We start from the raw sequence: 27644 nt of genomic DNA on the forward strand, positions 1-27644 counted from the left end.
CGGCGAACGACAAGCTCATGAGAAAAATATTAATGCGAATCCCCGAATCCGGCGCATACTTCCATACTCCGTCGCCTTATACGTAGCGCAGCATACCATTGCAAGTCCCAAAATGAATACTGTAAGTGCTGCTGCAAAATACCAGCGTTTCGCAGCTTTCGGAAATAAGTGACTAACTTCGTCGAAGATTCGATCTACCTGGTACGCGGTGATTACACCCCAGATTGTCTAATTCGAATGACTGTTTCCTCGGTTAATTCAGCCGATGGTATCTAACCTCTTCTCCCTTAAACAGGATTGGCTGGGGCTCCCTATGTGTTGGTATGCGCTCCCAGCTCTCCCCATAATCAGGATGCTTCTATCCCGAGATAAAAGAAATCATGCCCTCTAACTAATCCATTTTCCTCCTCAAAGCTGGTGCCGGCGCATACTACTTTGCCAAACGCTCCATAAACGCTGATCGACTCTCTCGTCACGAAGCCGCCCAACGAGCCAAACAGGAGGCCTCCAAAAGAGAGGCCGAGGCCAGAGCCCCTCCGTCAACGATATCTAAGCCGCCATTTGCCGTTCCCCCTACACCCGGTGCTTCATCATCAAATGAAATGCAGGAGGCGGCCGGTGGTGGTAAAATAGCAAAGAGCATATCCGCAAATGCATTCGGTCAGGATGATGTAGGTAGTCCCAGCGAGGAGATGGGCCATGATCCGGCGGCGACAAGGCATGAGCCGGACACGGAATCACAACGCGTCTCAGAAAAGGGGAAGTACGAAGCTGCCGAGCTGTTTCGGTCGAGAAAAGGGGATCGATTCAGCTAAAACGGGTTGCCTGCGGACAACTTCGACGGGCTATCCTGCCAATGTCACTCTACCGGCCCTTGCCAAAACCCGCTAGCGCTCCTTAGACCCTGGAATCTTACTCCGCCAGAGAAATAGTTTGTTAATAACTGTTCGCATACTGTACATAGAAAAGTCTCGTGCCTTGCACGATTCGAAAAATATCTCCGCTCACGCTTTGCCATTGGTAAAGGAATAAGGCATTAGCCTCCGATTCCAGAACGCACCATAGCTGGAAGAAAAGTATCACCAAATATTTGGGTGGAAGTCTGAATAGAGTTAGGTCAGCTCCTTATTACCGTGTGCTCGTGTCAGTGCCAACGCTGCAAAATGTATGGAAAGTTGCAGATTGCTCATCAATTCCGAAAATTAGCTGCTGCTAATTTAATATGACAGGAACTAAATGCCATTGGAGTCCAGAAGGGATTAAAAAAGGAATAGAAAGCATTAAAAAGTCGCCCTGCAACTCCATTCCCAGATACCATGCCTTGAGGCCCGCCAATGACACTGGATTCAAAACCGGGTAAGTAAACGACTTGGATATAGCCCGCCTGGTACGGGAAAATATGCAACCCTAGTCAATTAAAGACGGCAGACGTGTGGGACCAACATTTGTTCGGTAAGATTAGTCTGTCGTTACTATGTACGGAAGCAGAGCGGCGGGTATCTACTATCAAAAAGTTAACCCAGTACAGTTTAAAGCCAGGGTAATAAATAAATGTCAGGGAACATACTTGCTCTCATGAGTGTTCCCGCTCCTCTTTTGCCGCAAGCTTTCCAGCGCGGGGTGAATGAAAGGTATCACGACCAGAGCAACGAGCGCAGAATTCGCAACAAACCGCTGGGTTCGACTCTCTGGCTTGGGCCCCTGGGCGGAGAATTGGCGAATGGAAGAGCGGGCTACAGCTCGCGCAAAGGACATTGTTGTTGTCTGCGTGATCGTATTCTTTATAACTACTCTGCGTTTGGGCTCTCTGTTGAGGCAACAAGAAGGCAGGGAAGGGGTCACACTGCACCATCAACCATCCGTCAGCAACCCATCAGACGCTAGAGAGGTTAGATTCGATGTCATGAACCCGAAGAGAGCACATATATCGACAATGGAGAACATTGCTCTACAGTCTTCTGGCTCATTCTCGTATCTTCGTAGGGTTGACGTTGTTCTAAAACCGAGAGGCCAAGGCTTGGGCGAAAGTGCGAAACTCACCTGTCGTTAACTAACTAACTAGTTTAACTTGCTTACTGCCTATGCTTGTAGTGTCCTCCTAGCTGCGAGCGAGTGGGAGTAGTGGAAGAATTCACCAAATGAAAAAATATATGACCTCACATCTTGTTGGCTGTAATTATCGGAGATAAATAAACAAAAAAATGATCGACTACATCTGGTAGCTAGCAGCCCATCTCCTGACCATGTCGCTCCCGGAAACGTGAGCAGGATGGCGTGGAATCCATCCGGAAGATCACACCATTCTTTACCATGCTTCCGGCCAGTCAAAGGTGGGGGAAAAGAAACTCAGCAAAGGCACAGAAGTTAGTTCGGCAGCGGAATTCATCACCTGATGATCGCATCACATTCCTCGCCTGCTGTGTATGTACATCATGCATACTTCAACTGTCTTGGAGGTTGCTTTACGCTTGCTCTATTTATAGTTGTAATAGATCAAGTAATTTAGTGGCCATGGATAGGAGCATAATTTAAGCTCTGTGGTCAAGAAAATATGGAAGAATTGCCATATTTTGAACTTCTTAGATACATTTAATATCAGGAGCATGATACAGCTCTAGCACCCTATAAACGCAGAGCAAGGGAAGTGATTACCAATAGATTACAGCCGTTCAGTTCTGATAGGTCAGAGTTTCCGGTTAATGGTACAACTTCGCTCCCGCTTTCGTCCGTCTCCGCAAGTCAGATCAACGAGCTGGGTTCCAAACATTGCAGTACATCCTGCAGAGGTAATATATCCGCCTATTGTCCGAAGCATACAGATACAAGGCCATCTCCGGGTTTGATCTAGTAAAGCAATACACGATGTCGGAATGTATATATTCTCACCGTGCCATTGACGTCGTTAGTTGAGAATAAGGTGCTATCATCGCTGACCAATTTCATCAGTCGATGTGTGTAGCTCTAAGTCGAACTTTTGGTGTAAGTCATTGACAAAATCCATGACTACTTCGTCAATTGGCACCATCTCATCAAACGTCGTGTTCTTAAAGCATTTCCGCGCGTTCTCAAATTTGCTAATTCTTAGACATCTTATCGTTCGGCAACACAGTCCATCCAAATACGGGAGCCTCTCTATAAATGATATAAAGAGAGGTTTCGTATCGGCGGGAATAGGACTAGATATTTTGAAGTCACTCAAGGGATCTCCCACACTGCGATAGCCAACTGATACCAAGAGAAAGCCGGATTCATTTAGCCGTAACAGATGAACGTGTTCGGGGTGGTCGGTGGTAAAGACAATTAAATATCATTGCATCCCAAGCCTCGAGCCAGTTAAGTCGAGGAGGGTAATGTATCTCCTTGAAGACGAGAAGAGGAATGCTTCATGCCCGATCCTACTGACAACCTTGCCGAGGGATCACCGCAATCTACATTGCACGAACCTTGAATCGCCAACTTCGATGAGCCGCTCAAGGCAACCCGGAGATGCATGGGCGAATTCTCAGGGCACAGAAAAGGTCAGATCGTATAGACAATGCTTGGTTCCTCTTGAACATGGCATCCTAAATATCCCACAACCTTCGGTAGGTCTGTTGCCCAAGAACCTAGCCGGCTCAAGTAAGACAATCGATATAGTGAAGACGTCTTAAATTGAGTTAACTAAGGCAGCAACATTTAATGACAAAGCCTGATGCGGCTTTGGCTGCTTCTCTGAGCACTTGCAACAGATCAAGCTTCGCTAGGGCATGCATTCAAACAAGAATATATCGCCCCTCGGAAAAGATGATTAGCTGATTGAGAGATGTATCTGAAGTTGCATTGCATTTATTCGAATGATACGGCCAAAACATTACTGCGTAGTCCATAAGGGGGCGAGGTTCCAGAAGAAATCCATCGCTGGATATTGCCGTCAGAGAAAAGAGAATGTGGCTTCATTAAGATCTCTTCATGCGCACCTGCTGCTTTTGAGGAGAAGGAAACTTCTAAATGTTCTGTGAGATACTCGGGAGCTGTCTGATGAACACGGATTACACGATAATATTGGTCGACTCTACTGAGATGACCCCAAACTTGGCTGAGGGCAAACTTCAGGTCCAAGGGGTTAACGAGGATATATTTCAACACGTGAGCCATTTCCTGCATATCAAGCGGACTTTGAACGTGCAACAACCAGCTGAAAATGGTATTCGCAATGGAATAATCTCTAGTCCAGGGTGACTAGGTGATTGAAGGAAGCATTGCGTGACAGTCTCTGTGTGCCCCTCGGAATGCTGTCGAGGATAGAGTAGATATGTTATCGGCCGTGATGGCCGGCCACCTCCTCGACCACAAGGTTCGCCCGAAGAAGGTTACCTTCTGCCCGGGAACAATGACATTCAGGATATGCCTTCGTCACCGTGTATGTTTTTGAGCTCATTTACTGCATACGGCCGAATATCTGCATCATTTGCCTCGACGCTAAGCCGAGTGACGTTGATAGCTTTGCTTGCCTTGTCAAACGATCTTTTTATCAATGTGATCTTCTGGCTTGTTATGAGAATGAGAATTGGGAAGGCGTCTAGTAAATTGAGAGCAAATCGGTATCACTTATTGAATTTGATACTTTGAAAGCGTCGATAATCCAATCAATAAGTTCTGCGAATGAGATCTTAAGAGACCTGACACAAAAGCTTTTTTGCCAGATTTCCCAAGGCCTGGGTGTGATGGTAATTTAAACCGCCCTGCGGCAGATACCATAAAAAATACCCGAATTCAAAAGCCCTGTGAGATGACTGAAAAGCAAGCGGTCTAAGAAGACCGCCGAGTGACGTTTTATTGACATTGATGTAATTTAAGACGCAGCAGCTGTAATTGCACTGGTCCATCTGGAGTCGGCATAAAAGCTGTGCCACTAGAACGGATTTACCGGCTCTAGGGCGAGCGGGTATCCAGAGAATCCCTGGATTCCTACTACTCCGCCAAGGCCGCACTTCTTGACTTGTCACAGCGGGTTCTCCAGTTCCTAGAGCCCATTTTGTCTTTAAAGTAAGATGATCATGCTCCGGTGCATCTAATGTTCCAAGCGTGGCTCTATAACCGGCATATCTGCTCCTATTTTCACATTGTGCACTCTCGAATCTGCAATATCAGCGCCTGTATAATGAATCAGCGAGGGTGACGGACTACTAACCACCTACCCGCAAATTGATACGAGAATACTAGGTGCTGCAACAATCCATTAAGTTTCTTGTAGGTAGATTCTCGAGGGCTCGAGAACTTGCAGACTGTATGATGATTTGCATCGAGAGGAACTCGAACTTCTCCAGGGCACCCAATTTTTGCCGATTCTTTGCCCACTATTGTCTAAGAATAGATTTAGTTAATTCTCAAATGTGCAGGGGTGATCATGGACCATACCACCGATATAAACCGAGTGATAGGGGTCGGCTCTAGTTCATAAAAGGAGAATATATCTAAATTATGAATGAAAGATCGAAAACTTTCGTTTATCTCGGGGATGATCCGCGAGTTCGCCTCTAGTTCTGTAATGTAGCGCTTCGATGAATGACTAAATATTGAAATGGAGGAAATCCAATTCAAAATCCTTGCAGGCTTGGCCCCGTGATGGGGCGTTGACAGAAAAAGAACGGCGTGAATATTTTTCACAATGGAGCGAAAGCCATCATCGCGGATTCCTTGAACATATGCCTGGATTTCCTATCAGTGAGGATAAGGGATATAGAAGGACGAGTTCTTTACCCGCTTGAACACAAGTCCACCGAGCGAGTGGTTGACAAATATAATTGGCTTCTATTTCCGTCAGCATACTTCTTTCAGGATTACGGATTACACGCCTTGGGCTTTCCACCTTTCCTAATCCAAGTTCCCTAGACTGATCATCCTTCCCATATTTCATTTCTAATAGTAGGGACCTTGCGAAATCCAAAATGTCGGCTGCAGAGCCATCCCGCCCCCGCTGCGAAGGAGCATTATACCCAAACGTCAAAATCCTGGCCTTGCAAGTCTCTGGCTCTAGCGGCAGCCATTGCTGAGGCCATCTAAGTTTTGGGTCACCATCCTTTGACCACGTCTGAAGGCTTGAGCCCCCGAGCCCGTGGACAAATATGATATCGGCGGTGTGTTGCGCCTGAGGCTCGTAGAGTACAGTGATTCCCAAGGGATCTGCCGAACGGTCTTTCACAGGCTTTGTCGAACGTGTCGGGGCCGGGCCGATAAACGTACTATCATGTTGACACGGATTAGGGATGTCTTGCAAGCCGACACTCTCTTTGCTGAATATCAATCTCTTTTTCCAAGTTCTCTTCAAATCGCGAGAATGATCGCGAAACCTGCGCAACTGTGGACCGTCAGCACAGCGTTACTCTCGAAAAATTGATCCAGCTTAAGAACTGAGGCGCACCATCACGCCCACCGATCGTCGCTACATAATCTCGGGCCCAGTCACGGGGTCGTCCCCACGATAGAAGCCTGGCTCCCTTTCCTGGGATCCGGTCGATTCTCCGTTGTCTACTCCGTCATATTAATTAATTATAGGTGGTTAGCTGCTGGTTCTTTTGAATAACTCGCCAAGTTCCTTCGTAAACAGGGATTTCATTGGACAGATTGGCATTTGTTGGTCTCGTTGCTTGGCCCAACCTCCCACTTGACAGCAAATTCTCCTTTTAAATATTTAATTCGTCCTGATATTGAGCCCAGATATTCTGCTTTTGCCTGCTGTTCATTATATGCCACCACTCCTTTTTTCAAAATGTGGTAGGAGGGTAGTTATATGCTTGCGCTTCATAGCCCAGCAAAATTAAGACAACCGGGCACCGAGTCAGGACATTATAACTGGTGGTTTTCCCTCAGAGTGACGAGCATGCATTATTAACATTGTATGAGTGCAACAGTGCTTTCCGCCTGGCTCCAAGATGGTTTCAGCTGTCGGTTGTGGGGTTTCATCATCGTCTCGAACTATGGGAGTCACTATTAAAGACAACCCGGGGAAAACAAAGCAATATTTTCTAAAGGTCAAGCTTGACCATACTGAGTGATATCGCACCATTTCTCATATGATTCCAATATCATATTCATAGGGAGAGGTCAGGAACCAATCTAATCTAACATTTTTCTTCCTCTCTGATTATCTGAATCACACCAAAAAAGCTTGCTGAAGAATTGGTCAACCTTCGTACAAAAAGCAAATCTCAGCCACAATAATTTGGGTTTTATGCTCCCACATTTGACGGCAAGGTGCGGCAAAATTCTGCCCGGGATTCAAGTTAGGCATCCTTAGATTGGACGTTCAGCTCAAGGACCCATGGACAATGCTTGAGCATCTAGTGTAGCACATTTCCAAATGCGTAATCACTAGATTAATTGACAGGCAGACTCAGGATGTGGAATCGATTAAGTCTACTTTGATCCACGGCGACTTCTGGGAAGGTAACACCGGAACGGATGCGGAGACAGGTAATACCTACGTTTTCGACGCATGCTCGTTCTATGCTCATTATAAGACGGGGCTGGGTATGCGGAGAAAGGCCCTTCATGAAATAAACACGAAGGCTCTAAGCAAGGGTACCCCAAAGCGGATGGAGCCAAGCAAGCCGGCTGAGAAGGAGGACGCCCGGGTGCGCTTATATAGTGTGAAAACGAACTTATGTTTTCAGCACATAACCCCTCTATACCAGAAACCAGACATCAGTGAGCGTAATGATAATCTCTATTCCTGGGTGCCTTCACTTACTCTTGTAGGGCGCAGGATGATTTGTTGTAACTTCGGTTAAATACGCTCTAAGGATATCAACAATAGATGAGCAAAATTTTCCAGTGTATAGGCGACGGCCCCTTAATCCCTTGAGTTCCCTGGTTTTGGATCGGGCAGTCAAGCCTACGCTTCCTTCCCACGATTGACACCTGAGGGGATACGCTAAAGGCATCGTCGAGGTCATTGTATGCAGGTTAAGGGGCGGCGTGTGTGTCCAAAGAGACGGCGTTTAATCTATGCTGGAGGGTTATTTGTTCTAACTTGGGGTGGCCATGTTTGAGGACCGAAAGCGTGGAATCGTAGGAAGCTCTTCAGCTTAGCGTGGGGTTCACGAGAGATTCTTCAATTGTGAAGGATTCATACGGAAATCCCCGAAATGAAGTGGGAATGGGCCGAATTGCTGCCTCGTTCCGGTTATAGGAACTCTTCCTTAGAGATTCCACATTTGGCTGGGTTATTACCGGGGTCCCTTCAATTTTCGGAACTTTGTAAAAAGGCTTCCGTGCGTTGGGCCGAGGCGGCAGGCCAGGATTGAACGGGATTTTGCGAGTGGCGATAAAAGGCCGTAATGATGGGTCTGGAAGAGATGCTTTAGCTGGAGGAGTTTTGTACGGCGCTCTTCGCGGAGCGGCTAACTGAGTCGGAGGTCGCTGATTGTTAGTTTCGCTCCGGAGGGAAATCGTGCGCACTGGGGCGTTCAACAGAGACTCCTCTATTGTTTGCGATTCATATGGTGACAGCCGTATAGGAGGTCCTATAATACGTCGTCTTTGATTGTAGGGGCTCTTCGAGGCATTTGAGCGCTGCTGGGCTCGCGAAAGAGATGCTTCGATCGTAGGAGGCTCGAGCGGTGGCTGCTGTCGTACAGCAGAGGCGGTGGTTCTTTCATAGGAGCGACCCGGGAAAAAATCCCCGCGGAGGAAGGATTCTTCAACTGTTATAGATTCGTATGGTGACCTCTGCATAGTAACAGCTGGCTTCGAATAAAGTCGAGCTCTTGAGGTCAACTATCGGAGTTTCCCCATAGGGGAATCCGCGAATGACATGGTAGAAGGTAATATTGGAGGGGTGCTTTCATCCAAAGGAGGGAATAAGTAGGGACAACATTTCCGGGAGCAAAGCTGCATGATACGGGGCAAGTTATAACTCCTCTGTGGAGGATCGTGAGTCTCAGGCTGTTCTCATGCGCCTTGGATGGCTGTTCCGTGCAAACTCGACAATTCAGAGACGCTCGGCATCCTGGCTCCGCAATGAAAGAGTTAATTTTAGTTTAAAATCAATGCTTATTGTCACCGTTAGAACGTTACAATTTCCCTCTTGAGGTTACTGGTGGTTCATGTAGCCCATGGGGTTTCTTCGGGTAAGCATGGAAATCTGTGGTTGAGACATTGCTCTTGTTTCTCACTAGACATGGCCCAGCCGACATTTGGCCCTAAATAGTTAAATGCCACCTTTTCTCGAGGAAAACAGCATCGACAAAGAAGTTCAGCCCTAAGCCTGCCCAAGTGGCTAGTAAGGTTCCAAACTCGAGTGCTGGGACAACATGGCACAACAGCATCTGGAGTTGCTAACTGGATGGTGTGAGCCTATCCAGATTTTACTGTGTGTACCAAGATTATGGTGAATTATAGATTGGAGGTGTTCCTCACATGCCTATACCTAAAGTGCTGACTGGGGCTTCAAGAAGGCAAAATCTGGTTGGTCAGAACAGATCATAATGGAGATACCTCTTGATGTCCTGCTGGACGAATTATAGGGCCAACTATGCGTCGGTGTAAGGTGAGAGGTAGTCCAAATCCTTGCAAAAATACCAGATACTGTGGATTTTGATAGAGGCCTATGTAAGTGGTCCCTTATTTGAGCCCAGCTTGTAAGGAGAACAGTTGAGCTAATAGTGTTGTGATAGTATTGGCGCGGGCTGGTATTGCACAACACTCAGCGCAACATGCGGGTTTTGTAAGCTGCTGTTCATGGCCCCCTGGAGAGAAGAAGGAATTAGAGATGGCAGGCCAGCGTAATCTATTGAGGCTCGAAACTAGAGCCTACAAAGGCAGAGGATTGAGTGACCCGAGCAGCCTTACAATTTTCTATTTCAGGAACAGTGATGCCGGTAGTTCTGATCCGATGTTCCTGGGCGAATTGAAGTCCTGGGCATACAACAAAGTAGTTAATGAAGACGTCTTCTCTCATAACTGATAACATCATATCCTTGACTTGGCCTGTTTTCTTCCACCTAGGAGCCGGGAGATTCTGTTGAGATGCGGCACGCCCAACTTCAGCAGACTTAAGATGTGGGAATGTGGTCGTATTGGTATCAAGGTTCGAGCTCCCCCCGGGGCTTGTCCTGACAGAAGGAGCACGGATTTACGATTTTCCGAAATACAAACAACACAAACAGCTCTCAAGCACGTGGACACAACGAAGATTGGGACGCGGGCTCTTGGCATCTCTTGTGGATGCTCTCCATAGCCGCGATTCATGATTCTGCAAAAAGATGGTGATAATGCCAAACATCAAGTCAATATGACGTCTCATCAGGTTGCGATCGCCAAGGCTTCCTTCTCTGCCGGCCTTCTTCGACCCGACCCTACATCTGTTCCGCGAGATGAGATAACCGAATTCCACAATGCGCTCGACACAGCGTTGTCGCGCTGCTCACCCGCGAACATCCAGGTTTGGGACAATTGAATCCTTCAGGTTTTACGGGATAGCTAAAGTATTCCTTTTCTTTTAAAAATAACCGCTAGGCCTGCAAAGCGTGGATCTTGAAAAACATTACTGAGTCTGCAAATCGGGTTGGAGTATTAGGAAAGTATCTCACTGCTCTTGCGACATTCTTCCCGTCCACTCGAGATTTGCAGACCCAAGCCTCCAGCAACGAAGCTCAAAAGGCATCTCCGAAACGGAAAAGACTGCACATCCTGTACCTTCTCAATGACCTTCTCCATCATACAAAATATCACTCTGGGCACACATCTCCGTTTGCGACGCTCACAGGCTCGCTGCAGCCATACTTAGTCGACCTCTTTGCTCTCGCTGCGGCGTTTGACCGTCAACGGAATCCAAACCATTTTCGGCGTTTGGCGGAACTACTGGATATCTGGGAATACGATGGATATTATAGCAAGGACTATATTAACAAGCTGCGAGAGACCGTGGCAAACCCGGAATTTCAAGATGCGCAGGGCCTAGAATCAACTGGACAGGGTATGAGAGCCCAAGCGGGGAAGAAGATACATCCGAAGGATGTACCATATATCATGCCTGCGACCCATGGTGATCCAATGGCATCTTATCACGAATTACCCGCCGGCAATCTTCTTCCGCATATTATCCCCAACTCTTCGATACCCATCAAGACACAATCGGTAAAAGCTCTCCAGTTTGTTGCTGGACCTGCAGACGAGTCTCTCATCAGAGCAGTAAAGTCCTTGCTCAAAGATGTGGACCAAATTTATGGGACAAGCAACGTTGACGTGGACGACACAGCTGAGATAGATATCGATGAGTTGGGACAAATCACAGCACATGATGAGGTTACCGGAGAATCTCTTGACGGGGATGCGTACTATGGCTGGTCCCGTTCCTTTTGCCAAAAAATGAAGCAAAAAAGAGGCGCGAAGGATGAGAGTAGAAGCCCGAGTCGAAGTCGGAGCCGAAGTTACAGCCCTCCCAAGAGGCGACGACATAGTGACAGCAGAAGCGCAGGCGATCAGAGACGTTCCTGGTCCCGTGGTTCGCTTGATTCTGGGGGATATCGGAACCGCCGTCGATCTTCGCGATCTCTATCACGTTCACAGTCACCTCCACGACGGAGGCGACGCTCTCATTCTAGATCAAGATCATACTCTCCACCACCAGCCCCTCAGCGGCCATCCTCGCCTCCATCCCAGCAGAAATCAGCACTGGCCGGCGTGCCACCGCCACCACCCCCTTCTATACAAGCCCCGTTCAATTCACCACACCATTATCATCCTTCGCCGCAACAAAGTGGATCCCCTCAGCCTAGCATGTTTGTTCCACCCCCGAGACCCCCAAATTATCACGGTCCATGGCCCCCACCTCCCCCACCTCCTCCAATTCCAAATCAGCACGGTTTTCCTGGTTCTAGCGCATCCCCCCAGGCTATGAATATGAACGTGAATATTCCCGGGTATGGTCAACCACCTTTTATGCCTCCTATGCCCGGCACGCCATTTGTACCCCCCCCACCTCCTCCGGGCCATGCGCAACAAGGTCAGGCCCCACATCCAGGACAAGATCAACACGGTATGTTCCAATATCCTCCAACGCATCCCGGGCACTCGACTAGTCAAAACTATCGTCGAGATGGTGGACCAGGCGGTGGATGGAGAGGTGGAGGATGGTCTCGAGGAGGCTGGTCATGATTTCCCTTCAGTTGACTTGATCAAGCAAATTGTTTATCTGGAAATAGGTACAGACCGAATACCAGTCATACTCGATCAATATCCATGTATATATGCTTAGGCAGCAAAGGTGTGAATCGATGTCTAAGTTGAAAGGCAATATATTTCGCTACAAATGGGCGAAAACCTTGCTAGCGATGCTAAAGCTGTAGCAATAGAGCAACTTAGCTAAATAACACCTAGCTATCAGCGTAGCGGGTGCTATCTACATTGCTAAGATACAAACGGAGCAGTTTCTCTTTGATCATAAAAGCTTCCTAGACACAACTGGTGGGAAGTAAGACTAAAATCCATGTACTGCAAAGTGTGGGCATGGAAATATAGAAAAGGAGCTTTAAGAATGTGAATTTTTAAACCGAGTGGAGAGGGGTCTTGAAAACACATATGAACATATAAAAGCGATTTCATCCTTTTGCTTCTCGGTGTATAACAAACAGCTAAGGAGCAAGAGGTCCTGTCATTTAGTAAAAATACTAGTGTCATCCAATTTCTGAGCTCTTTCATTTTGTAAGGGGGAAATCTCAATATTCACAAGCCATTGGAGCACGATTGTGTAGTATAAACAAAATAAAGCAAGCCAGCCTTGGTTTTGGACAATACAGAGCCAAAAGAGAATTATCGGCCAAGACAGCAAGCTGCTCCTTAATCATGCTGAGTGACACAGCTGCGGATGCTTACATTGCGGGTAGGGAGTGTGTATGGCTCTTGGCAACGTGCTCTACAGAGTAGTCTGCACAAAAGCAGGTTATTCATTGAGAGGCTGAGAATGAGGAAACAAGAGTTCGAAAGAAGAGAGTCAAATCAAATCAACAGATTTCAGTGCCGGCACTTCATATAGAACCATCAAAAAGCATAGAATGTCAGGTATTACAGGTTCTCTGAAGTTGGTCATGTTCCTGCTGATTGCACCCTTTTGGCTGTCTCATGGGCGACGCGCCATCTGGATTATTATTATTCTCGTGTGGCGGATGATGGTTTTCTTTGATGCTTGTTGGTTCAGGGCTCGTTGGAAGAGCATCGATTTGTCGTTGAGTATGCTGATGCATCACCTTCGCGTACGAAGCCAGCGGCGATTGAGAATTTGTTGAGTTAGGTGGCATGACCTCTGGAGAGCGTGGCTCTGGCCTAACAAATTGCAAATTCGAATAAGTATGCAGTACCAATGTTGTTCATATTGAAGTGACTGATAATTTAAAAAAAAAAAAAAAAAAAAAGAGGAAATGTTGAAAGAACAATATACCGTGACTGGGTGTCTATGCTGTTCTGAGACCATGAAGGTTCATTCATGGTGTTCGCGTTTCGGTATATTCTAACCTCATAATTCCGAGCTGAAAGGAACTCACGACTTTAAACTGGAGACTCAGTAAAGGAAATGGTATGGAATATTGATCACAATCAAGTGCTTATATCATAACACCCGCCAAATTTCCATATAAATATAGTGCATGAAACAGGAACCGGGACAACAATGACATAAGCCCCGAAGCCTCCAAGAGGAGTTGCAGATCCAGGGTATGCACATAGATTATGTACCCCGATGCACGTAATGAGCTAGCAACTGACAATGACATGATTCCTAACGCCGAACAATCACCTTCTGGAGGACTGGTGGGTTAAGCACGGGAGAGCGCAACACGGTGCTGCAGGCGAACAAGGACAATGATATCATGCCTCCTGTCAGAATGCGGAGGCCCCAGCGCGCATGAAAGGGGTCAAGACTAGAAAAGATTCGCTGATTTAACTGATGGCTGTAAAAAACTTGTTTTCTATCTGGGGCTTGATATCACCCACAGGAACCAACCCCCCTTCTCCGTAATATGCGGCGGACTTTGAAACAGGCGAATGAGCTCTAGAATTAAATTTAAATTCCAGTGGGAACCACATCCTCAAATGTAGCCCCTTTCTGCTCCGGCGTCTCTCTCAAGAGTATGGCGTCACCCCACCGGCCAGATGACCAATTATTCCACAGTTTGATAGCCGTAGAATTGGCAAATGACAGAATTCGGATATCGATGGCCTAAAACCGCTGCTATATTGCCCGTGGCAACAGCGGGTGATCAACTTTGATTGCAATCCTCTATGAGGGCTTCGATGAAGCTGGAGGGAGATGCATCATCACCACCCCTGTTAACAGTCAAACCCCATTGCATCGAGTAGTTTTTTTTTTTTTTTTTTTTCCTTTTCGACTATAGTTTCACAGTCAATATCTTGGTAATCTCAATAGAACCAAGAGCATTCACCGTGTCCAGGCGGCATGTTGCAGTGACGAGCTCTTTTGGGTGGGGTACAACTATTAATCGCGCGTTGCATTGTAAAAACGCCAAGAACGGGACTTGAACAGGCCATCGACGAAGTATGTAGACCTTGGAACGCGACAATGGAACTCGACTCAGCAACATCGCTGTCTCCTTGCCTGCCTCGACGCGTGGAGCTCGAGTCGTCGCAAGTGACAATATGACGTCATGGGGTACATGTCACATGATACACTGGCACGCACCAGCCAGGAGGGAACGGGGAACGGAACGAGTATCCAGCAAGCCGAAGCAAGATGGCAGACATGTCTGTGGTAAGGATGGGGACTCGAGTGAACTCAGTCGCAAGAACCTGTGAAGCCACGCCTGGTCAGAAATATGGACTTGAACATAGCGGACAATGCACATGGAATGGTGGACAACTCCCATCCAGCAAAGGAGATGCTAGGCCATTCAGCATCGGATGGATCGATCTATTTGTGCCGTGGTTTAAAACCCAGAGAAGCACCGACAATGGTGGGATGCTGGAATAACGAAGTATATGTGCTGTACCCAGTTCTATCATCACACATAAAAGCCGCCATAAAGTTAAAAGAACAAATCTGAAGAGACCACAAGTGTCAAGGCCAAAGAACATGGATAGCTTCGCAAAACGATCATTATTGCCATTAAAACCGGATATCACCACAAAACCATTACACATAGCCTAATTACCCAAGAGTCAGGTTAGTGTATCATCATGGGCAAATATTGGATAAAGCGACAACAGAATGAGAGGGGTTTAGATTCGTACCTTTCCGTGCACCCTGGAAGAAGAACCTGACAATAAACACCTGCAACCCAGACATCGTAACCATCATCAAACCTTCAATTACGCTAAAGTTGAAAATCCGCTGCTCTGTGCTCCGGACTGTGCTGAAGTTTCGGTTCTCACGGGTGCGGAAGTATTTCTGGTTTCGACTGATTGTTGAAAGTTGCCCGGAGAGTTTGAAGATCGAGTCCTCGAGTGCCGAGGCTTGTTCAGGGGAAGCGCCTGGTTTAGAGGGGAGTTGGGCTCTCTGTTCGTTCTCGACCTAAATCGGGGAAAGCAGCAACAATTAGTGCATTTGCCATCAACACAGAGATTTGAAATTGTCCGTCAAGCTTGCATTGGGATAACGGGGACGCCTAAGAACGGAAAGCATGGACTCACCGCAACCTCAAAATCGACCATCTTCTCCGCAAATGTAGACATCCCGTTATTAAAACAAAATCTGTACTCTCCTACACTTTGCGCCGTGAAAACAAAGTCCCCTTGTCGTTCCTTTTGGCCTTCCATAATAACCTTCTCTCCGGGACCAACCACCGAATAGTCAATATCGAAGGAGCCGCCAGATTGGACCTAGGAAAGGGGGTAGGAGAAGCGCGTCAGCAACGAAAACTACCGCAATACGCCCAATAATGGCACATACAGCAAAGTAGAATGCGATTTTGGCCGGTGGCGAGTCGACCCATTTATAGAAGCAAGCTTGCTCGCTGGCATCAAGCTTGTACGTCAGCGCCGTTGCAGAAACAGACGACACAATATAGGCCAGGAGGCCTAATACAAAGGTAAATAACCGCATTGCCGATATGCTTCGATTGATTGCACTCCTGACGCTCTCTCACCGTGGCCTTTCGTGTTGATTTTTGGTGCACAGGGGGAGTTGTAAATCACGATGTGGCAGCTGCTTTAGGCCTTGGCATGTTTGCGTTGTTTGCAGACGCAATTGTTGAAAACCAAAAAGGGGGGAGAAGCAACAACCTCCCAAGATCCACTGAGCATCGAAATGCGGCTTGGAACTTGGGCGCAATGGTAGAAGCAACTCTACTGATATTGTGCTCCATTTTGGAGACGTTGCGGGCTATGCGAGAGTGCAAATGTTTGTATCTGGTCAGCGCTGTTTGCGTAAATTCAGCAAAACAGATGACCATTGTTTTTTGGAACTGCACTTTCACCTCTCCTGTTTAAGTAGGAATTCATTTAAAATAGTTGCAAGAGGAAAGCCGCAAGGCATCTAGGTCTAAACGAACTGGCTTCGAATGTGGATAGCGACATTTTCGTATGCCACTTCGCATTTCATAGGCATTTCTCATGGATGATTTTAGTACTTCCATCATGGCTGCAAATAATAGTCGCCAGGGAAACTTTCAACCCAAATCCATCATCCACCCAAACCAAATGCTCGCCCCAATCAAAAACTCCGTATGGAATGGCACAAATGACGGCAAAAGAAACCAAAGACAGAATCACAGGTGAAGGAAAAAGTAGCCTTGAACAAAGTTTGGAAAGTCTATCGGATGAAGAAGCTCTCGCTCCGGCCCCAGAAATTCCGATTTTTATTTACGTGGTCAAGACCGAGTTGCTGCTCAGAATCGGTCGTAAGGTCGGCAAGTATATGGTCTATAGAATCAATATATTAGCGTTTGCTGCATTGTAGTAGATTTCACAACCTACCATCTTCAAGGTACAACGGTTTTGAATACGGAGTGCGGGATACGAGGGCGAACTTAATCCTTTCAAACTGCTTGCCCTTGATACCCGTCCGCTTTGATAACCGTTCTTTGGTGTCCTTGAATTTCTCCCCCTAAGCAGTAAAGATAAGCGGGTGCCCAAAAGCTCGTAAGATAGTAAGAGAGCAACAAAGGAAAACATACCGGCTTAACCACAAATTTGAACGGACATCCATATGCCTTCTGTGGCTCCTTATCAAAATTGAATGCATTAATCCTAAATTCACCTTCTTGCATGTTCAGTTCGTCCTCTGGTATTCTCTCGGCGAACACGGTAACATAATCAGTGATACCAGCCACGCTATACGTGTCGTAAAGCTCTTTGTAAATCTTGCCTGAGTAAGCTTCGTAGAGTCGCACGTTCCGTATGGTCTCATCGTCAATATTCGCTTTCTTTTGTAAACTTTCAATCACATCGGAAACGACACCATTCTTGGCGACAAGGACTTCGTGTATTTGCTAGTGAAATGTTAGTATGTAAGGATAAACGACGGGCTCAAACGCGTGAAGTATCGTACCTCTTTAGCGATTCCTTCAGATAGCCAGGTGATTTTAATATTCTTCTTCATCTCGAACTCGCTCAGACTGGTTTCTAAGATTTCGTAGTAAAGCACATCGGAGCGATGAGAATAGCCAGTACCTGGGTATGGACTTGTGAGTATTTGCCCGAGATTCTGTGCAACATTTCGTTTGATGAAAGGCTTTGGTGCTCCACTGCTTATAATAACAGGCGCAAATCGTAGATGAGTTGGTTCAACTTTCAAATGCTCGCCGACCTTCGTTGAGAATTGCTCATACGTCATCTTTTTACTGAGTGTCAATGTAAACGTTTGTTCAGGATTGGGCTCAATCGGTGCAAATGTGACGAGGATACGGTTCAAGAGGAAATCATAATATTGTTGAACGTTGCGGTATATCACGGTGGGCGGCAGCCTATTTCTTAATGTTAAATTTTCAGGATACCAAAGCAGGAAGAAATTGATTTCGGGGGTGTGGGGGGACCGTTACATACTCTGACTCTGGGATTGATCGCTGGAAGCAGATAATGTCGCCATCCTGAATCTCAGACTGATGAAATGTGTGCTTTGGTTTCATCGGATCAATCATTGAATGTCTGATTTCCTATTTAGAGGATTAGCCATGGGTTGAAAATTGATGCCACAGATGTGCTCATACCTCGTATAACAAGAAAGATGTTCCAGGTGCCCAGTTCATCAGTTCAAGGATTGTGCTACTGATTTCGGACACCTTCGCATGCTTCCTAACAAAAACATGCTTGACTCCCGTCAATGTCTGAGCGTGGACATCAAAATACTTCAAGAAAATAAGAGTATGGGCATTCGGTCCTCGGGAATCCGGCCAAGAAACTTTCCCGTCGACTCCAGGTTCGCCTATCTCCAGCCAGAGTCGAAAAGGGTTGTTTTTAGTTCCAAATTCATTGAACGCTTGCTCCATGGACATTTCCATATCTCTTAAACGTTGATCTGGGCGTGTGGTTTTATTTTGGCGATTAACCATAACCCAAAGCCGTACCTGCTCCGGAGCTACCTCCCTTTCTTCAGCGACCTGCTTCGCAAATTCCCCAACTTTAGTAGCACGTAAAATCCGGTATGCCTTCGGAGCGGCAGGATCGTTGGGATCTAGGTCAGGACTCGTGAGGTCAAAGCTATGGTGATGCTTGAAGGATTCATCGGATATTAAGCTGACGTTCATATAAAGATGTTGTTCCTCGCGCTCCTTTTTCCGTCTCGCAAGCTCGGCCCGTTCCTCAGCAATCTTCTTTTCTACTCGAATTGTCAGTTTATAGTTAAAAAGGAAAATATGGTGTTCCTACCAATGTGACAAGGAACGTCATTTTTCATTACTTCCACGAGGATATCGTCCACCCGCGATTTGCGAAGATATACCAACATGTATGCATTCATTGATCGCTTTGTGGAGTAACCCCTGGCAAAATGAGCTTGACGCATTCCAGCGTTGCCGTTAGGAAGAGTTATCCAATCTCCACCAAAGTTCTCCTCCAAGGTCTGTTTCATAGTAGCCCTAACAACTCTGTCGTCATCAAATCGGTAAAAGTAGCCGTCTTTCGTCGGTCTCAAAAACGCGTAATAATGGCCGGCATTTAACTCCCCAGTGTGAACCAGGACACCGTAGAGTTGATATACCCAAGGTTCCGACCTATCCGCATTTTCAGAAAGGTAAGGGGAAGCATCAAATTCCTCTGGGAATTCATGCCGATCATTAATCTTCATCATCGCGTCACGGTGGATGTCGTACTCAAATCGCTTCAGGTGGAGATGTAAGACGGGTGGGAAACTTTCAAATATAACACCTTTCTTCGCGTCCTGTAATCCATAGGGGTCACCGGCATCATACTTGTTCTCCCCTTCAAGCGTTTCCACCTGGATATAATCTTTGAAACTGTCGTCGAGAGTCTTGTTGCCTCGGACATTAAGTTGGATATCCCAAAAGTCCTCTATTCGTGAAGATTCATAATCAACGTTTATGCAAGAAATGTAGGTTTTCGTCTTTCCAACGAAAAGGTCGTGGAGGGCCTTTTCTACGGGAGTGCCTTTCATCTTCTCCTCCAAGCGTTCCATCAGCTTTCGGCACAATTCTTGCACATCTTGCTGCTCAAAAATCTGTTTCGACTCCCATCCAAAGGAAGAAGTAAGCTCTTGTGTCGATACCGGATTGTCACTCGTCTGGAGGGAATAGAACAATCGCTGTAACGTCCAGGCGCTATTTGAGATTTTGGAATCTTCTTCAGTGGGGATTTGATAAACGGCCTAAGATTCCCTATGTCAGCTTATCAGCAGCAAAGCTCATCCCTTGAGTGGATTTTACCTTTCGGAAGGAGTTGGTGAAATAGAGAGACTGTAAGAGGGAGTTCAAATAACATGTGGCACCCTGATTTTTGAGGCCGACCATGCCGGTTTCCTTCTTGGAATCATAGCTATACTCTCATTAGCACCGGCTAAGGGGAAAGAGGGATCTTTTTTCTTAACTGACTCTTTGAAACTGTGCCACAGAACTCCTGTGGGATCCTTTACAACTCGCATATACACTGTAAGGCAAGCTTCCTCATTCTCTATCAACGGAGAACCATTCTCATCAAACGGGCCATGGAACAGCTTGCGAAGCTCACAAAATCGTGTGAACCCCCAATCTCCATCACTGGCGTTAAATCGGTGCGTAGCAACTATTTACAGGTTAGCACACGCGATTGATCAGTTGGGGGTATGGGGACATACCGTGCGAAACGTAAATGGAAGGATTATTCTTGCTCCACAAGACGAGGGCGAACTGGACACACCGGGACCAGCCTTCAGGGGGCGCCTCTTCGTAACCATGTTCGAGGTAAAACGACGCATATTCCGTCACCTGATTCCCAAACGGGAAAAAAAGGACTCTCCTACGCGATATTAGACAGGGTTCACACGCCGCACTGAACAGAGCTCAAGCAACGCACCATGGTGACCCTCCACACTCGAAAATCGGCCCATGTTCTTTCCTTTCCATCCTCGTCCAGTTCTGGATATGCCATGTGTGATGCGTCTGTTCAAGGGTTTCCGTGTCGGGGAGTTCGGGAAGAACCCTTGTGATCATTGATTCATCTGTTGACACAATCCGGTTAGCCGTGTGGCCACCAGCGAAGCCGAAGACACGCCGCAGAATAGCGACAAACTGCGACATGGTAGCGAATGCCAGAGTCCTCCATGATCCCCAGCGGATCATCCGGAATTCCGTCATTGTCGGGGTGCTCAGCAGAAGAGGAGTTTTGGGGAAGAGAGAGGAGGAGCAGGAGGAGGGTAAGAAGAAGAAGGAGGGGGTTTTCATACAATCATCTGCGAGGGGGAATTCAGGTTCAGGCTCACTCGGCGAACCTGATGGCGAAACAAGAACGACATCATCGGTGTGGTCATTACTGTACTGGTCGAACTCATCAACCACCATACCACTCTCCTCCAGCTAACAAAGAGATTGGCAATGGTCAGCAAGAGCAAACTGTGCAACTCATGAAACTGGGTTCTAGAAGACTCACATTGTCCATGGGAAAAGGCTATGGTGTTCCAGAACTGTGCTTGATCCTGGAGTGAGCGCGCGAGTTGTGATAAGGGCAGGGTGTACAAAATGCTCATCAAACAGTCCTGGGCGAGCACGATGTGGGTTGGTGCAGGGTTCTATGAGTGGGAAAATCGTTGTGGGCAGCAGTGCCTGGAGTAGGATGTCAGGCTGCCTTTGTCTGCGAGTGAGCTGGCAGATAAATAGAGCAGGGCAGGCTTTCAATGAAGGCAAAGACTCTGTTGAAGGGAAAGAAGCTGGAAATTTGCAGAATCACTCGCCGACCAATTCAATGTCATCTTCCTCACGTAATCTGCACTTCCAGATGACCCCGCTTGTGCACACGCGCTTGGCTCAGGGAAGGGCACAGCGCCATATGCTGTGGAGAGCTTGCTACCACGCACTCCAGCCCGTATTTGCACATTCACCCATCGCGCCGTTCACTCCAGTTCAGTTCACATGTGAAGGCCCATGCCATTTGTGTGCCTTTTGCAGCAGAACCAGCTAGCCTGCCAGCATGTCTCTCTGCCATTCAGGGGCTTTACATGCAGTTCAATGCACAAAGGATAATTGGTTCTACAGAGCAGCTACAAATTAGCGGGGAGGCGTGCTGGGGGCTCTTTTGCATGCACCATTTGCCGGAAACAATCGGACATGACACCCTTTGTAAGATTGAAAAGGAGATGAGCGCAGTACGGAGTAGATAGATGTAAGTATTGTCTTATAGCTTTCGAGGGTGCAAGGCACAGTCCTCACGCTCCACGGCTCTCTTGCAACAGCTCTCAGCTGTGAGATATGAGTAAGACTGGTTGGAGTCACAGTTAACTGCAGAGCAGGAAGCAGATCAAGACTCTGTCCTGTACTCCGTACTCGGTACAGAGTAACCTATGAACTACGAGCCGTCCATTGGAAAAAGCAATTTTCGTCGCTGTGGTGGACATTTAGCTAGACAGGGGTCGGTTAGATCCCGCTCTCAGCCTGTAGCAAGCTTGCGGATAGGGCAAGGGGAATCCACGGAAAGAGACAGCTCTTCAAAAGAAAACCATTCACTCCTCTGTACTCTGTACTTTGTATTTTCTACTCTGTTTGTGAATATTCCAAAAGGTGGCGCGGTTAGCTTGCAGCCATTAATTCTCTTCCCGCAAAGTGACGATCATGCTGAGGGGCCCAATTCTAGACCGTCGGCTGGAGTGGCAAGTTTCACCACACAGAATGACAACATGGTAACCAGTTTTCACGCCCTGTCGGCAAACAACATCTCACCCACAACAATAATCTGATGCTGTGAGGATGCTCCTGGCTTGACTATGATGCGCAATAGTCCTCCTTTCCAAGTCTGTCTTGCCTTTTTGCCTGGGAACTGTGTAACTACATGCGTGAATGGCAGCGCAGCATGTTCCACAGCAAACATGGTCGGTGCTGGCAAAGCATCCAGATGAGATGCCACCAGCCTGTGAGCCATTATTCCCTCGAAGCGACCAAGGCTCCACCCTGGCGACCAGGCTTAGCGCTTGATGAGTACGTCTACCCACAATGTCATCTCCTGGTGTGTGCCCACAGACGCTGACAATCGCCGCAGATGGGTGGAACGAGACGTCAGGCCCATCAGCCTTCGCCAATTGACCTTCTTCGGTCGCACTTTAACCGAACACCGATTAATCAGTTCCGCAAACTATGTGCGCACGGAGCTTCCCACAAGACTGGCACATCGCCTTCGAGACATGCAAAGACTTCCTTATGTCGTCGTCACTAACCCGCATCTCTCCCATGTCTATGAGCTATACTACAAGGCTTTCGAACGCTTTCGCACTATTCCGGAAATCCGATCACTGGAAGATAATGACCGGTACTGTGATATGCTCCGGAGGACGCTCAAGGAACATTTGACCGTAATTCCGAACCTTGCCATGGGCGTGATCGAATGTCAAGATTTGGTGAAGGCGAATCATATGGACCACTTTATGAATACAATGCTGCGGGCGGTATGATCAGCGAAGTTCCATTCACTCAAATTAGGCTTTGCTGACATGGTTGGACACAGAGAATTTCTCGTCGGGTCATTGCCGAACAACATCTCGCGCTTACTGAAACGTTTAACTCGCCATGGCATTTCCCGGAATCGAAATCGCGAGCCGATCTGAACGCCGATTTTGTTGGAGAAGTGTTTTTAAAGTGTAATGCAAAGGACGTGGTAAAACGGTGCGGTAAACTGGCACAAGACCTCCTGAGGCCGACACTTGAGCCCGGCCAAAAGATACCTGAAATTAGGGTGCAGGGACACCTGGGAGCAACGTTCCCTTATATCCTCGGACATTTGGAATACATAATTGGAGAAATACTTCGAAATTCGATCCAAGCGGTAACCGAGAGATATAAAAACTGCGCCGGAGATTCACCCCCGATTGATGTCCTAATCTGCGAAGCCCCCCAGCACGTCATAATTCGTGTCTCTGACCAAGGAGGAGGGATCCCACGAGATATTTTGCCGTATCTCTGGTCATTCTGCAAAGGTCCCCGGACACAAACACGCCTTCAGAACTTAGGCAAAGTGCCAACTCTCGCGGCAACGATGCAGGAGCTTAAGGTCTCGAACTTTTCGCAGCCTGATATTAAGGCACACGCTGCAAACCCAGCGAATAGACACTCTCATCATCAAAGTTCTCTTGCATCCCTTAGTTCGAGGCCTCCCAACTTACGCCTAGGCATGGGTTTACCGATGAGCCGCGTTTACGCTGAATACTGGGCTGGAAGCTTGGAGGTCCACAGCTTGGAAGGTTACGGAGTCGACGCGTTTCTTCAAATCTCGAGACTGGGAAACAAGAACGAGCAAGTAACAGCGAGAGCTTCGATAGACGCCGTCTAGTATCTTCCGGACTTAAAACAAAAATCTTAGTTGCAACCCTGATACCCTCGCGCCGATCTCCACCTCGAACGTACCTACCTACGAATACCCGATTCATCACAACAAAAGGCTCTAATTGTCTATTTATCGCATCTGACTCCGATCAGACATTCATGCAGCAAGTCGCTTACATAGTTGAGCTTTATAGCTACTCTTCTGGGGGACATAAACATAGAGGAATGTGAAACAATATCAGCTTCTGGTCATACCTTGCTTCCAGGGCCGTCATGCGTCAAGTTGGCATAGCCAAAGGCAAGCCGCAGACTTACCTTTTTCCGTTCCACGATCAAAATATGCAGCCAAAACCCGTATTGAACCCTCGTTCTCTTTCACCCGACCCTCCATGCATACTTTGTTGGATTGATACAAGGGACATAGATGAAACAGCACTGCCCAAAAAGTCCAATTTTTTCCTATGAACTGCGCTCCTTGGCTGGGCCTACTTTCCGGCTTCCACGCCCTGTGGCGCCTTCCTTGCCCTGGAGAAGCAATGGTCCAGCATACCGATCTTTCACCTGCTCATCCACCAAAGCTCCTCTGCACAATACGATAGATCAACGCCCCAACTCGTTCTACTTAGAACTCAAGCACTATGTACCCGGAACTTCTACCTAAACCTAGCCGGGACGCGAATACGGCCGCGGCAAGAGATGTTGCCCATGCACCGGATTCCCCAACTCGGCATCGGCACGTTAGTGTTCCCTGAATCCTCTTGCGCTTCCGGAACCGCCAGGTTCATAAACTAATATCCATTCTGTATGCTGGTATGGATATAGGCAAATACCATCGCTAGCAGTCAGGCTGAGCAGAGGTCATTTTCCTTTGTTGGAAATTCGTTTCCGCGTGTGCAAACAGGGCGGATATGTACCTAGAAAGGCCTTTCCACAGAACAGGCGGAGGGAGGAGATATGCTTCATGCAGAATCTTTTCCGAGAATCTCTCGAAGACCTGTTGTTTTCAAAGCTTTACTACTTAGACAATTACGTCGACCAAGAGGCGATACACTGTTTAGAAGGGCCCAAGATGTACGAATTCGCCCTCAGCCTGCCAGATATAGTGTTGTTTACCGAACATAATTATAGACAGCAACAGCGTTGTTGCCGCTGGTCGGCCTCGAAGGGAAACCTTCACATTGCACTCAGCAACCTCATCCAGCTCCAGGATTGTTTTATGTGGAAAGGTCCTGGTCCCGGAGATCTCCAGTTTGGCGTACAATTCAACGCCACTCGCCGGCCAGGTGCTATTCCTGTGGAAGTTGCATGGCATCCTGACTATATTTCTTTCCAACTGTTCCTTTCTTTCCAACTGTTCTCCAATCCGGTCCTCGAAGGAGATCCTCTTCGCTTGGTTCCGGCATACAGGGCTATATCTCGTGATTTGTCGATGCTTGAGACTGTCAGGCGCCATACAATCCAATTTTCAACACCTTTCAACTAGCTGGTCTGGAATAATTCTGTCTCGGGATTCCAAGGCGTGGTTCCCTTCCTTTCTGACGCTGCAGAGCGCAACTTACAACCTGAGACGGCGGTCCAGCCAGGTGCAGGAGGTGAAGACGTTAATTTCTACACGGCTCAGTTCATTGTGACGGGTATCTATAAACAATATTTTGATTCCAAAACATACTGTGAATAGACCGTCAGATCAAAGGTTTCGATCAAGATTAAAAAAAGGCGGCGACCCTTGAGCTAGCACCACGCCGGTTTTGTCTAGCGAAGCTTTTATTCCAGGGCTAGAACCGGATTCTGCCACATGCCAGCTAGGCCAAAGAACAGATAGACAAGCACGTAGAGTGGCGTTTGCTAATTGGAGGCCTTCTGCATCACGGTAATTGGGTATTGGCCATACATTCTAGTGGTGGCCGATGTGGTTGTTTTTAAGCCTCGTGAATTACTGATCCGGTTTCTATTTTGTTGGGTTTGGTCTTCATTCGCGAGGAAATCTGATTCATCGAAGTCTCGGGTTCTATTATTCTCAGTGATATATGTACCGTACTAGAGGGCTGCTGAATTATAAGGATGCTTCTCGAAGGTTAATCCGGGAAGTATACGGACGGAAAATTGGAGAAAACGTGCTTTTATACATCATGAGTGCTCGAAGGGGAACGATACTTCTCTTCTCTATATCTTGACAGTGTAAACTATATCTCTCGATTGTCTTTCTCCAGATTTCTCTCCTGCAAGTAGGGCCCTGGTGTTTCTAGAGCACCATGGGACATTGACAACTGACCATAATGGGACGCATACACCGAGTACATACATACCTACAACCATCTATACATATGCATCCTAGACGGATGCTCTCGCATGCCGGGCAAGTTAATGGCGCCCAGCACTCATCCCGGGTGAGATCCAGCTTCCTCGTCCTGAGCGGTGGTTTCCCCTTGTCAACGGCATCAAATGGCAGCAGGCTCGATTGGCGCTCGATTGATGGCCACCGCCACCCAGATACAACGTTCTTCTTTTTGCCACCACACATCGGCATTGACGATCTCGTTTGCTAGAGTTCACTGCTCCGCGTGGATCTATCTTTTTCACCTTGTTGTATTGCTTATTCCGTAAAGGGCCCTGTAACATAGCAATTATCAGTTTCTGAAACCTCAGCTTCCATTTATCTCTCTAGGACGGAGACCAAAATGTCTGAAACGTGCGCTGCTGTGATCCTGATCGTCGTGACCTTGTTCTGTAAGCGGTTCACGATCCCCCTGAGATAAAGGAGAGTGAAATGCTCCGTATGTCAGTTAGCGGGTTAACATATCCGGATTTGGTCCTCGTTAGTACCGCCTCTCGGAGTGTTTTTTATCAGCGGCTGCTCGGCAGACTTTTTGATCAATATTCTTCTGACATTGCTCGGGTAAGACCTTACCTTGGTCACTGTGTACTTGCTGGGCTTGATTCTGATGATTGGCCAACGCCAGCTACTTCCCAGGGCATATACACGCCTTTTACTGTGAATATGTCTACTACGACCGGCGCGCGAGAGGCCACGAAGGTCGTTCTGTTACCAGGCCAGCTCCCGGGATATTCTCAAGACGAATCCAGAACGGAGGCGTCGTTACGAGGGAATACATATTTCCTCCCCCTCCAACTGCTCCGGCTATGGGAAGTTACCCTAATACGCCAGTGCAGAATAAAGTTCGGCAGAACGCAAATGCGTCGACGGAGAGAGGTTAGAATTTCGACTCGAGAGGATTCCTATGTAGAACGGAATTCCACGCCCGTGATTTGCTCTACTAGTTACCTATTTATTCTCCTACTCTGGTTCGCTTCGTACATGTCTCGATTCACGCTGAACACGATCGTGTGGCGATGAGATCCCGCGTCACTGAGCTGAGAGGTTCGATTATGCTGCGCTTCTGACTACTTTCTCCTCGCAGAATATGCCGCTATCGTTATGTGTATGTCCTCGCGACGAGATCCCTACAACTGACGACATTATTGATATATCTCACTTGAGCCTCGTGGAGGGCTCGATGGACATTTATTCGAGCCAGTTATTCGTGCACCTAAATTTCTTCCATGCTTGAGCGGCTGTGTGGGCGAACACGGTATCCGGAGCGCCGTGGTAAACTTCAGTTCTATCTCGTGTAGTCCCTTCCAATGTGTGCCGGGTTTTGTAAGTACAGTATACAGAGCCTTGAAAGGTCTTGACCCATTACTGCGAATGTGAGTCCTTTGAAAACGATGAAAATTTTCGAAATATGCTGTCTTTCTATATCA

General features: G+C 47.4%; 14 protein-coding genes across 14 annotated transcripts; 8 read left to right on the forward strand and 6 right to left on the reverse strand.

The window, feature by feature from the left end:
• The first annotated feature begins 28 nt into the window (after nt 1-28).
• Nucleotides 29-1242, forward strand: CIMG_06528 (uncharacterized protein). Its single transcript, XM_001242631.2, has 4 exons — nt 29-121; nt 188-201; nt 296-321; nt 415-1242. Exons 1-4 carry the CDS (start codon nt 113-115, stop codon nt 813-815), a joined length of 450 nt encoding a protein of 149 aa, XP_001242632.1. The 5' UTR covers nt 29-112; the 3' UTR covers nt 816-1242.
• Nucleotides 856-2149, reverse strand: CIMG_06529 (uncharacterized protein). Its single transcript, XM_001242632.2, has 3 exons — nt 2041-2149; nt 1568-1843; nt 856-1500 (listed from the first exon to the last, which is right to left on the reverse strand). The coding sequence occupies exons 2-3, from the start codon at nt 1753-1755 to the stop codon at nt 1473-1475; spliced, it is 216 nt and encodes a 71-aa protein (XP_001242633.2). The 5' UTR covers nt 1756-1843; nt 2041-2149; the 3' UTR covers nt 856-1472.
• A 785-nt stretch (nt 2150-2934) lies between these two features.
• On the forward strand, nt 2935-4032 carry CIMG_11765 (uncharacterized protein). The gene is made up of 3 exons (XM_012358683.1): nt 2935-2979; nt 3086-3618; nt 3670-4032. The coding sequence occupies exons 2-3, from the start codon at nt 3351-3353 to the stop codon at nt 3690-3692; spliced, it is 291 nt and encodes a 96-aa protein (XP_012214106.1). The 5' UTR covers nt 2935-2979; nt 3086-3350; the 3' UTR covers nt 3693-4032.
• A 534-nt stretch (nt 4033-4566) lies between these two features.
• CIMG_06531 (uncharacterized protein) lies at nt 4567-6479 on the reverse strand. The gene is made up of 6 exons (XM_001242634.2): nt 6401-6479; nt 5849-6337; nt 5740-5790; nt 5398-5688; nt 5178-5343; nt 4567-5133 (listed from the first exon to the last, which is right to left on the reverse strand). The coding sequence occupies exons 1-6, from the start codon at nt 6401-6403 to the stop codon at nt 5051-5053; spliced, it is 1083 nt and encodes a 360-aa protein (XP_001242635.2). The 5' UTR covers nt 6404-6479; the 3' UTR covers nt 4567-5050.
• Nucleotides 6480-7094: 615 nt separating this feature from the next.
• On the reverse strand, nt 7095-8902 carry CIMG_06533 (uncharacterized protein). Its single transcript, XM_001242636.2, has 2 exons — nt 7730-8902; nt 7095-7664 (listed from the first exon to the last, which is right to left on the reverse strand). The coding sequence occupies exon 1, from the start codon at nt 8713-8715 to the stop codon at nt 8062-8064; it is 654 nt and encodes a 217-aa protein (XP_001242637.1). The 5' UTR covers nt 8716-8902; the 3' UTR covers nt 7095-7664; nt 7730-8061.
• CIMG_06532 (uncharacterized protein) lies at nt 7308-7749 on the forward strand (the record flags this gene model as incomplete). The annotated part of the gene is made up of 3 exons (XM_001242635.2): nt 7308-7324; nt 7367-7613; nt 7738-7749. The coding sequence occupies 3 exons, from the start codon at nt 7308-7310 to the stop codon at nt 7747-7749; spliced, it is 276 nt and encodes a 91-aa protein (XP_001242636.2).
• A 391-nt stretch (nt 8903-9293) lies between the features above and the next one.
• Nucleotides 9294-9946, forward strand: CIMG_06534 (uncharacterized protein; the record flags this gene model as incomplete). The annotated part of the gene is made up of 2 exons (XM_001242637.2): nt 9294-9352; nt 9646-9946. The coding sequence occupies 2 exons, from the start codon at nt 9294-9296 to the stop codon at nt 9944-9946; spliced, it is 360 nt and encodes a 119-aa protein (XP_001242638.2).
• Nucleotides 9947-10273: 327 nt separating this feature from the next.
• On the forward strand, nt 10274-12138 carry CIMG_06535 (uncharacterized protein; the record flags this gene model as incomplete). Its single annotated transcript, XM_001242638.2, has 2 exons — nt 10274-10423; nt 10498-12138. 2 exons carry the CDS (start codon nt 10274-10276, stop codon nt 12136-12138), a joined length of 1791 nt encoding a protein of 596 aa, XP_001242639.2.
• A 1900-nt stretch (nt 12139-14038) lies between these two features.
• Nucleotides 14039-14576, reverse strand: CIMG_13064 (uncharacterized protein; the record flags this gene model as incomplete). Its single annotated transcript, XM_004445329.1, has 2 exons — nt 14039-14194; nt 14376-14576. 2 exons carry the CDS (start codon nt 14574-14576, stop codon nt 14039-14041), a joined length of 357 nt encoding a protein of 118 aa, XP_004445386.1.
• Nucleotides 14577-14902: 326 nt separating this feature from the next.
• CIMG_06537 (emp24/gp25L/p24 family protein) lies at nt 14903-16088 on the reverse strand. Its single transcript, XM_001242640.2, has 4 exons — nt 15881-16088; nt 15622-15810; nt 15223-15502; nt 14903-15135 (listed from the first exon to the last, which is right to left on the reverse strand). The coding sequence occupies exons 1-4, from the start codon at nt 16031-16033 to the stop codon at nt 15125-15127; spliced, it is 633 nt and encodes a 210-aa protein (XP_001242641.2). The 5' UTR covers nt 16034-16088; the 3' UTR covers nt 14903-15124.
• Nucleotides 16089-16595: 507 nt separating this feature from the next.
• On the reverse strand, nt 16596-21284 carry CIMG_06538 (ubiquitin C-terminal hydrolase). The gene is made up of 13 exons (XM_001242641.2): nt 21007-21284; nt 20804-20933; nt 20434-20578; nt 20216-20376; nt 19974-20163; nt 19809-19917; nt 18796-19750; nt 18138-18745; nt 17974-18083; nt 17480-17894; nt 17106-17420; nt 16906-17035; nt 16596-16851 (listed from the first exon to the last, which is right to left on the reverse strand). Exons 1-13 carry the CDS (start codon nt 21013-21015, stop codon nt 16742-16744), a joined length of 3387 nt encoding a protein of 1128 aa, XP_001242642.1. The 5' UTR covers nt 21016-21284; the 3' UTR covers nt 16596-16741.
• Nucleotides 21285-22398: 1114 nt separating this feature from the next.
• Nucleotides 22399-23889, forward strand: CIMG_06539 (pyruvate dehydrogenase kinase; the record flags this gene model as incomplete). Its single annotated transcript, XM_001242642.2, has 3 exons — nt 22399-22544; nt 22606-23008; nt 23068-23889. 3 exons carry the CDS (start codon nt 22399-22401, stop codon nt 23887-23889), a joined length of 1371 nt encoding a protein of 456 aa, XP_001242643.2.
• A 631-nt stretch (nt 23890-24520) lies between these two features.
• Nucleotides 24521-25560, forward strand: CIMG_06540 (uncharacterized protein; the record flags this gene model as incomplete). The annotated part of the gene is made up of 3 exons (XM_001242643.2): nt 24521-24619; nt 24784-25323; nt 25366-25560. The coding sequence occupies 3 exons, from the start codon at nt 24521-24523 to the stop codon at nt 25558-25560; spliced, it is 834 nt and encodes a 277-aa protein (XP_001242644.2).
• Nucleotides 25561-26502: 942 nt separating this feature from the next.
• CIMG_06542 (stress response RCI peptide) lies at nt 26503-27624 on the forward strand. The gene is made up of 3 exons (XM_001242645.2): nt 26503-26609; nt 26703-26778; nt 26843-27624. Exons 1-3 carry the CDS (start codon nt 26561-26563, stop codon nt 27096-27098), a joined length of 381 nt encoding a protein of 126 aa, XP_001242646.2. The 5' UTR covers nt 26503-26560; the 3' UTR covers nt 27099-27624.
• Nucleotides 27625-27644: the final 20 nt, after the last annotated feature.

The sequence above is a fragment of the Coccidioides immitis genome, assembly GCF_000149335.2.
Source record: "Coccidioides immitis RS genomic scaffold supercont3.2, whole genome shotgun sequence".
Classification (NCBI taxonomy): domain Eukaryota; kingdom Fungi; phylum Ascomycota; class Eurotiomycetes; order Onygenales; family Onygenaceae; genus Coccidioides; species Coccidioides immitis.

Excerpts from the sequence above, each read along its gene's own strand:
- CIMG_06528 (XM_001242631.2), top strand. Across the intron at positions 322-414 it reads CTGGGGCTCCCTATGTGTTG|CTGGTGCCGGCGCATACTAC; the intron begins GTATGCGCTCCC and ends TCCTCCTCAAAG.
- CIMG_06529 (XM_001242632.2), bottom strand. The coding sequence starts at position 1,755 with ATGTCCTTTGCGCGAGCTGTAGCCCGCTCTTCCATTCGCCAATTCTCC. Across the intron at positions 1,501-1,567 it reads GGGAACACTCATGAGAGCAA|ATACCCGCCGCTCTGCTTCC; the intron begins GTATGTTCCCTG and ends TTTTGATAGTAG.
- CIMG_11765 (XM_012358683.1), top strand. The coding sequence starts at position 3,351 with ATGTATCTCCTTGAAGACGAGAAGAGGAATGCTTCATGCCCGATCCTA. Across the intron at positions 3,619-3,669 it reads CAAGAACCTAGCCGGCTCAA|CAACATTTAATGACAAAGCC; the intron begins GTAAGACAATCG and ends TAACTAAGGCAG.
- CIMG_06531 (XM_001242634.2), bottom strand. Across the intron at positions 5,791-5,848 it reads GGGAACTTGGATTAGGAAAG|AAGCCAATTATATTTGTCAA; the intron begins GTGGAAAGCCCA and ends TGACGGAAATAG. Across the intron at positions 5,689-5,739 it reads GTGGACTTGTGTTCAAGCGG|GCATATGTTCAAGGAATCCG; the intron begins GTAAAGAACTCG and ends TAGGAAATCCAG.
- CIMG_06533 (XM_001242636.2), bottom strand. The coding sequence starts at position 8,715 with ATGCAGAGGTCACCATACGAATCTATAACAGTTGAAGAATCCTTCCTC.
- CIMG_06537 (XM_001242640.2), bottom strand. The coding sequence starts at position 16,033 with ATGCGGTTATTTACCTTTGTATTAGGCCTCCTGGCCTATATTGTGTCG. Across the intron at positions 15,811-15,880 it reads AAATCGCATTCTACTTTGCT|GTCCAATCTGGCGGCTCCTT; the intron begins GTATGTGCCATT and ends CCCCTTTCCTAG. Across the intron at positions 15,503-15,621 it reads TGGTCGATTTTGAGGTTGCG|GTCGAGAACGAACAGAGAGC; the intron begins GTGAGTCCATGC and ends TCCCCGATTTAG.
- CIMG_06538 (XM_001242641.2), bottom strand. Across the intron at positions 18,746-18,795 it reads TGACGTTCCTTGTCACATTG|AAAAGAAGATTGCTGAGGAA; the intron begins GTAGGAACACCA and ends CAATTCGAGTAG. Across the intron at positions 17,036-17,105 it reads TCAAATTTGTGGTTAAGCCG|GGGGAGAAATTCAAGGACAC; the intron begins GTATGTTTTCCT and ends TTTACTGCTTAG.
- CIMG_06542 (XM_001242645.2), top strand. The coding sequence starts at position 26,561 with ATGTCTGAAACGTGCGCTGCTGTGATCCTGATCGTCGTGACCTTGTTC. Across the intron at positions 26,610-26,702 it reads GATCGTCGTGACCTTGTTCT|TACCGCCTCTCGGAGTGTTT; the intron begins GTAAGCGGTTCA and ends GGTCCTCGTTAG. Across the intron at positions 26,779-26,842 it reads ATTCTTCTGACATTGCTCGG|CTACTTCCCAGGGCATATAC; the intron begins GTAAGACCTTAC and ends GGCCAACGCCAG.